Here is a 13,088-nt window from a genome sequence, read left to right as displayed (position 1 = left end):
AAGATTGCACAGTGCCTACTCACAAAAACTGTGGCTAATGCTATTAGATTTTAGATGTCCTACCAAAGGATTAGGAGCTCTGGTGGCTTAGTGCCTAAGGCATTTGACTGCTAACCAGAAGGCTGGTGGTTCAAACCCACCAGCCACTCCTTGGAAGGAAGACTGGGCAATCTACTTTCATAGAGACACTGCCTGAGAACTGGTTCAATGGCGGTGAGGTTTTTTTTTTTTTTTTTTTTTGGTTTAGGGGTTGATTCGCTTGTTTCAAGATGAGGACAAATTTACATAACTTTAAAGGGCAAGTCTTGAAGGGGCAGACAACAAGCAAAGTAAGCATAGGCTTGATTGTATTTACTTAGTGTAGTAAACAATTTCACATGCATTTCACCATTAGTAAATTAGCACAAGTTAGCCTGTGCTTATCTTGCTTACTGGGTACTTTCCCCATCACAGATTGTGAATTTGAAAAGAAGTTTGATTCTGTACAAAGGTGCTGTGGGGTTGGGAGGGAGAAAGATGCCAACCATACCTAGAAGCTGACTCATTGATATGATGAATAAATGTGAAATTGTTCACTATGGATTAGTAAGTAAGCACAAATAAGCCCGTGCTTACCTTGTTTATTGGGTAATCCAATGCTGCAAGTATGAGTTGTCCATAAATCAGGCATTTGTAAGCCAGGAACTTACTGTACTGGAGGCAGACAACAGCTCCTTATCATCCTCAGCTGTTGGCTCTGGCCTAATATCCCTTATTGAATAATGACTAATAGATCATTGATATTCTTAAATATACCATTTGCTGAGTCAAATGTTCATGACATATAGTGATCAATCTGCTCAGGCATGACTGGGAAGCACATGCTCAGATCCTGCTCAAACCCCTGCCACATAGCCTAGAAGGTCTCATGTGGCTCCTCAGCATCCACTTCTAAACTGGCTTGTTGCTCTCAGGCTGCTGCATCCCACAACAATTCTTGCCAAGGGATATAATCTATTTCTTTGGGAAAGATCACCCTGAAAAGAAATTCAGCCACCATTGAACCAAAGAAGAAATGGAGCATGCCTAGAAAAATAAAGTCCTTAGCCAGAAGATAGAGGTCTGGGATGAGTTTATCAGTGGAATGTTGCATTTGGCTATAGCTCAGCTTTGCAATGTGAATCTACCATATACCCTATTGATGAACCAAAATTTACTTTTGGAATAGTGTCCAGCTTGTACAAAAATTGCTTATCAAGTGAGAAAGAAAAATTTATTGTAATTGAAAATGTGGTTAACATGTGGCATGAGGATAACACAGGAAACTGTGATTAGGGCCAGAAATGACATACTTTGAGTAGAATTTAGCACACATGGGTGCTTGTAAAGATGTTGCTCTCCTGTGTGTAGAGAAGACCACCAGGGCACACTAGGGGATCAGGTGTGATTTTAAAGGAACTTCATGATTGTATCTCCAAACTCTGTTACTCACTGACAGGCCAGGGGCCACCCTGCCCTCCCACTCAGTTTGAAATCTGCATCATTTGCCTCTCTCTTGCTTTATAGAGATAATTTATGGGGAGGAGATCTGTAAACTGAAAACAAATATCTAACAATAATTGTTATTGCTGTTATTTTCCAACAGGCTAACATTAAATAAAATGCACACATTATCTTGAAGGTGTGAGAGATGGCTATTATTTCCACTCAGTAGTATGGGCCTCAGTTTAGTAGGCTTCCTAACCTCAGCCTTAGAAGATAGAGCCTAAGATAGAGGGCAAGTTTAGTGTAGGGGAAGGACCCAGGGATCATCTTTCCCAAAATAGAGAGGCCTAAAGGAATGAAGGGAGCTCTGGTGGCATAGTGCCTAAGACATCTGACTGCTAACCAGAAGGCTAGCAGTTCAAACCCACCAGCGACTCCTCAGAAGGAATGTTGGGCAATCTACTTCCATAGTGATACTGCCTCAGGAACCCAAGAAGGGGTCACTATGAGTCAGATCCGACTCTATGGCAGTGAGTTTGGTTTGGTTAAAGGAATGAAAGGAGCTCTGGTGGCATAGTGGTTAAAGCATTCAGCTGCTAACAAAAACATCAGTGGTTCAAACCTACCAGTTCTTCCATGGAAGAAAGATGAAGCAGTCTGTTTCTGTAAAGATTTACAGCCTCAGAAACTTTATGGAGTAGTTCTTCTCTATCCTCTGTCCTATGGGGTTGCTATGAGTGGGAATCAGGTCAATGGCAGTGGATGGGAAAGTAATGAAGAGAACAAGGCAAAGAGCCTTCAAGCATAGGTGGTTGCATTTTGCAAAAGGGGAACATTCCTAAGGACTTCAAGTAATTCAAAAGTCACATAATTCAAGACAAATTTTCTAGCTGAAATAAAAGCAAAGTAAGGTGAATGAATTCTTGGGGTGCAAAAACTCTGCAGATATTGTAGTGATGCTTTTTGTTTTCTTAGCATTATCTCCAGTGTTTTGCAGAGAGTGCTTTCTTACATTGACTGCTCATCAGGGCAGTTTTTTCAATTTCCTTACCTCTAACTTTTGTGGCCACCACTTATCTGTCAGTTTTTCATACTGTGGTGGCTTGCATGTTGCTGTGAGGCTGGAGGATATTCCACCAGTATTTCAAATACCAGCAGGGTCACCATGGTGGACAGATTTCAGCAGAGCTTCCAGACTAAGACAGACTTGGAAGAAGGAAGGGACCACATACTTTTCAAAGAACTGGCCAGTGAAAACCTTATGAATAGCAATGAAGCATTTTATGAATAGCCCAGAAACATTGTCTGATATAGTTCCTGAAGATGAGGCCCTCAGTTCAGAAGGCACTCAAAATATGACTGGGAAAGAGCAGCCTCTTCAAAGTAGAGTTGACCTTAATGACATAGATGGAGTAAAGCCTTCAGGGTCTCCATTTGCTGATAGGTTATGACTCAAAATGGGAAGAAACAGCTGCAAACTTCCATTAATAATTGGAAAATGGAATACATGAACTATGAATCTAGGGAAATTGGAAATTGCAAAAAATGAAATGGAATGCATGAAGATGGATATCCTAGGCTGAATGGACTGGTTTTGGCTATTTTGAATCAGACAGTTATATGATCTATTATACTGTTGTTGTTATGTGCCATTGAGTTGGACCTGACTATTATACTAGGAATGACAAATTGAAGGAGAATGGCATGGCGTTGATTGTCACAAAGAATGTTTCAAGATCTATCCTGAAGTACAATGCTAGCAGTGGTAGGATAATGGCATAGTGCCTAAGGCATTTTGACTCCTAACCAGAAGGCTGGTGGTTCAAACCCACCAGTCACTCCTCGGAAGGAAGATTGGGCAATCTACATTCATAATGATACTGCCTCAGAAACCCAAGGAGGGGTCACTATGAGTTGGATCCGACCCAACAGTAGTCAGTTTGGCTTGGTTTTGGTTTATAAGGAAGACCAGTTAATACTATTATTATTAAAATTTATGCACCAATCACCAAAGCTAAAGATGAGGAAATTGAAAATTTTTACCAACTTCTACAGTCCAAAATTGACTGAACATGCAATCAAGATGTATTGATTATTACTGGTGATAAGAATGTGAAATTTGGAAACAAAGAAGAATCACTGGCAGTTGGAAAATATGGCCTTGGTGATAGAAATGATGCCTGAGATCTCATGATAGAATTTTGCAAGACCAATGATTTGTTCATTGCAAATACCTTGTTTTTCAATAACATAAATGGTGGCTGTACACTTGGACCTTCCCAGATGGAATACACAGGAATCAGGTCAACTACATCTGTGAAAAGAGGCCAAAACAAGGCCAGGAGCTGACAGTGAAATATGTCATCAGTTGCTCATATGCAAGTTCAAATTGAAGCTTAAGACAATTAAAACAAGTCCATAAGAACCAACATGTGACCTTGATTATATTTCACCCGAATTTAGAGACTATCTAAAGTAAAGATTTGATGCATTAGATACCAATGACCAAAAATCAGATGAGTTGTGGGATGACATCAAGAACATCATACATGAAGGAAACTAAAGGTCATTAAAAAGATAGGAAATGAAGAAAAGACCAAAATGGATGTCAGAACAGACTGTGAAACTTGCTCTTGACTGGAGAGTAGCTAAAGCACACAGAAGAAATAACAAGATAAAAGAGCTGAACAGAAGATTTCAAAGAGCAGCTTGAGAAGACAAAGGCAATTATTACAATGAAATGTACAAAGACCTGGAGTTAGAAAACTGAAAGGGAAGAACATGCTCAGCATTTCTTAAGCTGAAAGGACTGAAGAAAAATTCAAGCCTCAGGTTGCAATATTGAAACATTCTTTGGGCCAAATAATGAATGATATAGGAAGCAACAAAAGGAGATGGAAGGAATACACAGAGTCACTGTACCAAAAAGAATTGGTCAGTGTTCATCTATTTTAGGAGGTGGTATACAATCAAGAACCAATGATGTTGAAGGAAAAAGTCAAAGCTGCACTGAAGAAATTTGGAAAAAAACAAGGCTCTGGGAATTGATGGACTACTCATTGAAATGTTTTAACAAACAGATGCTGTGCTGGAGGCACTTACTTGTCTATGCCAAGAAATTTGGAAGACAGCTACCTGGCCAACTGACTGGAAGAAGTCCGTATTTGTACTCATTCCAAAGTAATGTGATCCAACAGAATGTGGAAATTATTGAACAACATCATTAATATTACACACAAGTAAAATTCTGCTGAAGGTAATTAAAAAATGGTTTCAGCAATATATTGACTGGGAACTTCCAGAAATGCAAGTTGGATTCAGAAGAGGACATGGAATGGGGGCTATCATTGCTAATGTTAGATGGATCTTGGCGGAAAGCAAAGAATACTGTAAAGGTGTTTACTTGTATTTTATTGACTATGCAAAAGCATTCAACTGTGTGGATCACAACAAATTATGGATAACATTGAAAATGGGAATTTCAGAACACTTAATTGTACTTATAAGGAACTGTACATAGACCAGGAGGCTGTCATTCAAAAGAACAAGGGTAAACTGCATGGTTTAAAATCAGGAAGAGTGTGCTTCAGGGGTGTATCCTTTCACATACTTATTCAATCCGTATGCTGCAAATAATTTGAGAAACTGGACTATGTGAAGAAGAATGTGGCATCAGGATTGGTAGAAGACTCAAACAACTTAGGATATGCAGATGACACAAGCTAGCCTGCTGAAAGTGAAGATATTCAGAGCACTTACTGATGAAGATTAAAGAACTACAGTCTTCAGTATGCCTTTCACTTCAACATGAAGAAAATGAAAATCCTCACAAGTGGACCAATAAGCAGCATCACTATAAATGGAAAAAGGTTGAAGTTGTCAAAGATTTCATGTTACTTGGATCCATGAACAATACCAATGGAAGCAGCAGTCAAGAAATTAGACGTCTTTAAAAAAAAAAAGAGAGAAAGAAATCAGACATCTTATCGCACTGGGCAAATCTGCTGCAAAAGACCTCCGTAAAGTGCTGAAGAGCAAAGATGGCTCTTTGAAGACTAAGTTGTGCCTAACCCAAGCCATGGTGTTTTCAGTTGCCTCATATACATGTGAAAGCTGGGCAATGAATAAGGAAAACTGAAGAAGAGTTGATGCTTTTGAGTTGAGGTGTTGGGGAGGAATACTGAAAGTAGCACGGACTGCTAGAAGAACTAACAAATGTGTCCTGGAGGAAGTGCAGCCAGAATACTCCTTGTAAGTGAGAATGGCCAGACTTCATCTGATCTACTTTGATCATGTTGTCAAAAGGGACCATTCACTGAAGAAGGATATCATACTTGGTAAAGAGGAAGGTCAGCGAAAAACAGGAAGACTCTCAATGAGATGGATTTACACAGTGGCTGCAACAGTGGGCTCAGGTATAGCAAGTATTGTGAGGCTGGGGCAGGACAAGGCAGTGTTTTGTTCTGTTGTACATAGGATCATTACGAGTCAGAGCCAACTCAATGGCATCTAACAACAACAACAACAACACTTTTGTTCCATGGTTATTTAGCATCAATACTTGTTGTTGTTGTTGTTATTTGCCGTTGAGTTGGCTCTGACTCACAGCGACCCCTCCTTGGGTTTCCGAGGCAGTATCACTACGGAAGTAGTAATGCCCAACTTTCCTTCTGAGGAGTGGCTGGTGGGTTTGAACCGCCAGCCTTCTGGTTAGCAGTCAAGTGCCTTAGCCACTATGCTACCAGAGCTCCCAGCATCAATACTAGCAACTCATTAAAAAGTGCCTAGATGATGCTGTAAGGTAAAAAAAAAAAATTATAATAATGAATAATACATTATGTTAATACAGTGGCATACTAGTCAACAAAATCACAGAGCAATTCCCAATTGTCAAAACAATAGAGTGATTACATATACCTGGCAAACCATTGCAGGGGTTTAGTTTTATCCACTAACGTGAAGGTGCCAATTGACAATAACATAAATAGAATTGATAATACATTTGTTTCAACACCTTTCAAATCATAGGGTTGTTTTTTAATATTTAATTTTATTTTTCAGGAAAGTATACACAATAAAAAGTCCTCCCATTCCAGTTTCTAGACTTAATAATCAGCAACATTGGTTATAGTCCTCATATTGTGCCAACCTTCTCGTTATTTCTGTTCTAGTTGTTTCACTGCCATTTACTTAACTTCCCTGGCCCCCAATCTTCTCATCTATGCTTTAAAATAGCTGTTGACCCTTTGGTCTTATATAAATAATTTTTTTAAAAAAATTCAATACTCAAGAGTGATAATTTTTACTCTTTGGACTAAACTGTTATTTAGTTTAAAAGTGACTTCAAGGAGTAGTTTCAATTCAAGGTTTGAAGAGCATCTCAGGTTCTTAGTCTCAGAGACTCCTCTAGCCTCAATAAATCCAATAAGTCTGGATACTTTAAAAATCATAAGAGTTCTGATGATTTTTTTCCCTCTTTTTTTTTTTTTTTTAACTTTTTGTTGTGATTTGGGTGGAATTCTACAGGGCAGATTCATCTCTCAATCAATAGTCCACAAACAATTGGTTTCAGGACACTGACTACAATCCCCACAATGCAACAGCTCTCCCCCCACTTCTTCCCCAAGGCTACCCTCTCCCTGCCCTCTAATCCAAGCATCCTTGCTTCCTGAGCATCTCTGCAAATGTGGCCCCCAAGTATGATTGCTCCAAGGAGTGCATCTCCCTGCTGTAATTGTTCAGCTCATATACTTGTCTATTGTCTGACTAAGAACCAAGCCACAGGAGTGGGTCCAATTCCAAGCTTGATAATTTTTTTTTTTTTAATTAGGGAAATTTACCTTATTTCAAGTTTCAAAAATAAGGTGAGACTATTAAGGTTTTAATCACCAAACTGTTTTAAACTTGAATAATTCAAATTGCTTAAAATGGCCCATACCTCTACCTCACCCAACTGCAGAATTCTGTTTTGGATCATTAGGAATATATCCAAAAGAGGAACAGAGGGATCGCCTTTTACATAATTTTCTGTAGGAATGAATATCAGTGTGGTCTGTTCCAAGGATTGTTTTTTAATAACAAATTTATACATGTTATTGTAAAAAGTTTAAATAACACATTATGTATAGGAACTACTGTTTACAACTTTAATAAGCAGCCTTCCAGGCTTTTCTTGGTATGTATGCATTTAAACATTTTATTATGTAGATACGCAATCCTGGTGGCTCAGTGGTTAGTATACTCTTTTGCTAACTAAAGTAATAATAATCTGAACCAACCAGCTACTCTGGGAGAGGAAAATGTGGCAGTCTGCTTCCATAAAGATTTACAGCCTAGAAACACCATGGGAGCTATTCTGCTCTGTCCTATGGGGTTGCTATAGGACATGTTGGCTGTGGGTTTGGGCTTCATTTTGTTTGCTTTATTATATAGTTAGGAGCTCTGGTAGCATAGTGCCTAAGGCACGTGACTGCTAATCAGAAGGCTGGCTTTCAAACCTGCCAGCCACTCCTTGGAAGGAAAATGGGGCAATCTACTTCCGTAGTGATACTGCCTCCGAAACCCAAGGAGGGGTCGCTGTGAGTCGGTCCGACTCGAGGGCACATAACAACAACAACAACATTATATAGTTTCTTCTGAAAAGGTAATTGAGGCAAGCTGGCTGTCACTTTCCAGCATCATAAATGCTTTTTCTAATCATCGCTTAATTGTTTTGGTTTAGATACGCATCTGGGCCCGAAAAGACGCCATTGCAAGTGGGAATGCAGACTTTGCTTTGAACATTACAGGTCCAATCTTCTCTTTTCTGGAAGATTTATTTAATATTAGTTACCCTCTTCCAAAAACAGGTGAGGCATCTTCTTTTCTAATACAAATGTTTTTCTGTTATGGGGTCCTTGTATTGAGGTCAGAGGGCATGCACATAAGCCTTTAGGAGCTCTGGTGGCATAATGCTTAAGATATTTGACTGCTAACCAGAAGGCTGGTGGTTCAAACCCAACAGCCACTCCTCGGAAGGAAGGTTGGGCAATCTACTTCCGTAGTGATACTGCCTCAGAAACCCAAGGAGGGGTTGCTTTGAGTCGGATATGACTCGAAGGCAGTGGGTTTGGTGTGGTTTTGGTTTGTCACCATTTAGCTGCTGTTTGGTTTTGGCCTTCCACCACTATCTCTTATACATTTAAATTAAGACCTGTCTGTTTATTCTTTGTACAGTGCCTACTCAGTACTTAGAGAGCTCTCAGGCTCTAGATCACTGCTGGTTACTCAATGGTAGCCTTACCTACTTCAGCCACTACTTTTTTACTTGTCTTCTATGTTTTTCTCCCATAATGCGAATGTATGATGTAATGTTCTGGTTCCTCTTAGCACGCCTGTGTGAGTTACTCCAATATCCATTGGGAAGGTTTTTCTTTTTCTTTTCTTTTTTTTAAAAAATATTCTTACCAATGACTCATTGAATTAGGACTTCATGGTCCCATCTGTGATTTTCACGGTATGAAATTGCAATTATGATCCTTGAGAAAATACATAAACATTTTCTCTCTCATAGTTCTGCAGAATGTTGTTGTTGTTGTTGTTATGTGCCGTCGAGTCAAACCCGACTCATAGCGACCCCTCCTTGGGTTTCCGAGGCAGTATCACTACGGAAGTAGGATTGCCCAACCTTCCTTCCGAGGAGTGGCTGGGGGGTTTGAACCGCCAGCCGTCTGGTTAGCAGGCAAGTGTCTTAGCCACTATGCTACCAGAGCTCCCAGTATATATCCTCAAAATTTTATTAGTACTCTGATCAGAAAGCTGTTCAATTTTTTTTCTGTAAATTGAGAGTATCATGCAAATGTATTTTGTTCCTCTGACATGTTTTCTGAAGTCTTTGGAAAAAAGTATGCTTTGCCTGTATTTGCAGATGATGGTGGAAGGTGGGGGATAAATATTTGAGAGTGCAAATCTCCTGAGGACCAGGAAAATAGTGGCCCTGCAGTTCTAATGTTCTGGCTAAGGAGGAATGGTGACCAGCTTTGGCCCTTTCAGGATCCTGAAGTGGCTACCTGTTATTTAGGGAGTTACAGGCAGCAGGAGCCTAATCCTGGAGCCAAGCCTTTGAGGCCAGCCTTGCAGTCAAAGCTCCTGGCACTTCTGAGGCTAGAGAATATCAAAATGACCCTTATCTAGCCAAGAAAATGTTCTTAATGTTTATTTAAAGAGAAGGTCAGAGTTATCCTTGATATCTCATTCCCTAAAAACATGCCCTCCATCCAATTAGTCATCCCCATAATATCTCCTATATCTACCTATTTTTCCACATCCCCTAGTTCACTCCAGGTTGTATCATCAACATCTCTGTTGTTGTAGCTCTCTCTCTTGGTTTCTCCATACTGAAGGCAGAGGGATCTTTCAAGAGCAAAATTCTGATCATATTCCTCTCCTCTTTAAAATCTTTCTGTGGTTTCCCATTACCCTGAGGATAAAGTTCAAACTCTCTATCATCTTTTGTCAATCTCTCAAGACTTTTGGCAGTTCCTCCTTGTGGAGAAGGTTCTGTTGCCTCATATACTTTCATCTTTATCTCTCTCCTCTAGGCTATTGCACGTGCAGTTTGAACATTCTGGAATGCCCTCTACCCAGCTGATTAATTCTGGTATTTTGTAACTCACAGCCCCCTCATCCGGGAAGTCTTCCCTGATTTCTTTTTGCATTCTTCCATAGAATCCCATGTACTCCTCCATCAGAACACTCGACACACTATATCCTAACTTGGAGTCAGGATCTGAATTGTCTTTTTCTTTGTAATTCCATGACAGTAGTTATGTCATAGTGGTAAACAATAAACTTTTTCAGTGGAAGAAATAAATGTGTACAATTAGTGCACTAATTCCACTGAAGTTCTGACTAGATTACCCACTCCTGTAAGTCAAGGTTATATTTGATGTCTTACACAATATTACTCATAGCTATGATGGTGTAGTGCCTAAGGCATTTGACTGCTAACCAGAAGGCTGGTGGTTCAAACCCACCAGCCACTCCTTGGAAGGAAGGTTGGGCAATCTACTTCTGTAGTGATACCGCCTCAGAAACCCAAGGAGGGGTCTCTATGAGTCAGATCTGACTTGATGGCAGTGAGTTTGGTTTGGCTTGGTTAAGTGCTGAATAAAAAATGTGTTTTGACTAGTAGATAAAATAAGCAATTTTTCTATTACTGGATTTTGGGGAGAAAGATAAACTAAGGATTCTTAATCACTTTAACTCATGGCTGAGTCATTAAAAAAAAAAAAAGAAAAGAACAAATCAAAATAAAAAACATTTCCTTTCCCATATATTCCATAGCATTACTCTCAGTGATCAGGTAAATGCCATTTAGTTTATTTCTCCCATGTTGTTCTTTTAGTTTATCTTTTTATCTATGAATCTATCATATAAAAACTTATTTTTTTTTCCTGGTGTTGCTATCATTTTAATTCAAGCTTTTCAAAGTAAAAAGTGTACTGAAATATGAAAATATTATGGAGACTGATAGAGTTAGGTATTTAGATTATTAATACACATTTTGGAAGAAAAAAATACATGATGTTTTTGGAAATAAATACAAACTTTTCAAATTTGCAAACACATAAAATAGCGATGTCTCTTTTAAGTTTTGATCATGCTTTTAACTTGTAATAATAGTGGACTAACTGTACATATCATATATCCCAACATGGATTGTATTTTTCTACCAATAAAACTCAAGTAATGGTATATGACATAAATCAGAAAGCAACGCTATATTGGCCATTATCAATGAGAATTTACTGAGCAAATACTGGATACCTGTTACTTTTCTAGGTGCCATGTTAATTGCAAAAGTAGTTGGCTGGGGCTTTGTTCAAGTAGTTGAGTTAGGGAGATAGCCTGTGTATTTTAGAAGCAAAGAAAAGTTCATAAAGTACTAGCTAAGTAAAAGTCTAAAAAGAAAGATGATGAAGAAGTGCTAATTAGAGTATCCCAAATATATAAAGAATATCTAGAAATTAATGAGGAGCTCTAGTGGTGTAGTGAGTAGGGCATTTGGCTGCTAACCAGAAGATTGATGGTTCAAACCCACCAACTGATCCATGGGAGGAAGATGAAGAAATCTACTTCTATAAAGATATAAAGTCTTGGAAACCCAGTAGATGTCTGTATGAACTGGAATCAACTTGATGGCAGTGAGTTTTTTTTTTTTTTTTTTAACAAATAAATACAAAAAATACAACCCCATAGGAAAATGAGTGAAAATATATACTTTACAATAAGAAAACATATGTGTCTAATAAGCTTATGAAGACATATTTGACCTCATGAATAATCTGCAAAATAAATACCCATGCCACAATGAGGCATGATTTTAAACCCATTTGATTATCAGAAAGCAAAAATCCCTACAATGCCAGCCATTGAAGAGAATCTGAAATTGTTGATTTAAGTGTCAGCTGTTACAATCACTTGGAAAATTATTTGTTCTTACCTAGCATTTAACCCAAAACCAAAATGAACCCACTATCATTGAGCCAATTCCTACTAACAGCAACCCCCAGAGAATTTCTGGAAGTAATTGCCTCATCTTCCTCACACAGAGCACCTGGTGGGTTTGAACCACCATCACCTTCTGACTAGCAGGCAAATATGCCTTACCCACTATGCCAAGAATACCTTAAAGCCTAGAAATTCCATTCCTAGTATATATCCCCAAGGGAATTTGAACACATATATACCAGAAGGGAGACGAACTTGTCTGTCAGTTTGTAATTCTGTGGTGGCTTATGTGTTGCTATGAGGCTGGAGGCTATGCCACCATGTTGCAAAAATGCCAGCAGGGTTATCCATGGTGGACAGGTTTCAGCAGAGCTTCTGGGCTAAGACAGACTCAGAAGAAGGAAGAGGCCATCTACTTCTCAAACAATTGGCCAGTGAAAACCTTATGAATAGCAGTGAAACACTGTCTGAGATATTACTGGAAAACTTTATGAGTAGCCCTGAAACATTGTCTGATATAGTGCCGCAAGATGAACCCATCAGGTCGGAAGGCACTCAAAATTTGATAGGGGAAGAGCTGACTCCTCAGAATAGAGACAACCTTAATGATATGGATAGAGTAGAGCTTTCGGGACCTCCATTGGCTGATGTGGTATGACTCATAATGAGCAGAAACAGATGTAAACATCTGTTAAAAATCGAAACATGGAATGTTCAAAGCATGAATCTAAGAAAATTGGAAGTTGTCAAAAATGAAATGAAATGCATGATGATCAATATCCTAGGCATTAGGGAATTGAAATGGACTGGTTTTGGCCATTTGGAATCAGGCAACAATATGATCTATCATGCCAGGAATGACAAATTAAAGAGGAATGGTGTGGCATTCATTGTCACAAAGAGTGTTTCAAGATCTGTCCTGAAGTACAGCACTGTCAGTGATAGGATACTATCCATATGCCTAAAGGAAGACCAGTTAATACTACTATTGTTCAAATCTGTGCACCAACCACCAAAGCCAAAGATGAGGATATTGAAGATTTCTACCAACTTCTGCAGTCTGAAATTGACCAAACATGCAATCAAGATGTATTGATTATCACTGGTGAATGGAATGCAAAAGTTGGAAACAA

General features: G+C 38.9%; 1 protein-coding gene across 1 annotated transcript in view; it reads left to right on the top strand.

The window, feature by feature from the left end:
* Window positions 1-13,088, top strand: part of LVRN (laeverin) — a 100,876-nt gene that overhangs the window by 55,113 nt on the left and 32,675 nt on the right. The window contains exon 4 of the mRNA XM_007954527.1: window positions 8,186-8,312. Coding sequence (XP_007952718.1) covers window positions 8,186-8,312 — 127 coding nt within the window. The remainder of the gene's footprint in view (window positions 1-8,185; window positions 8,313-13,088) is intronic.

This window comes from Orycteropus afer, unplaced genomic scaffold (genome assembly GCF_000298275.1).
Source record: "Orycteropus afer afer isolate SDZICR_OR568_19922 unplaced genomic scaffold, OryAfe1.0 scaffold00464, whole genome shotgun sequence".
Taxonomy (NCBI): Eukaryota; Metazoa; Chordata; class Mammalia; order Tubulidentata; family Orycteropodidae; genus Orycteropus; species Orycteropus afer.
Note: the sequence above shows the minus strand (reverse complement) of the source record. Positions and strands in the feature narration are given on the sequence as shown.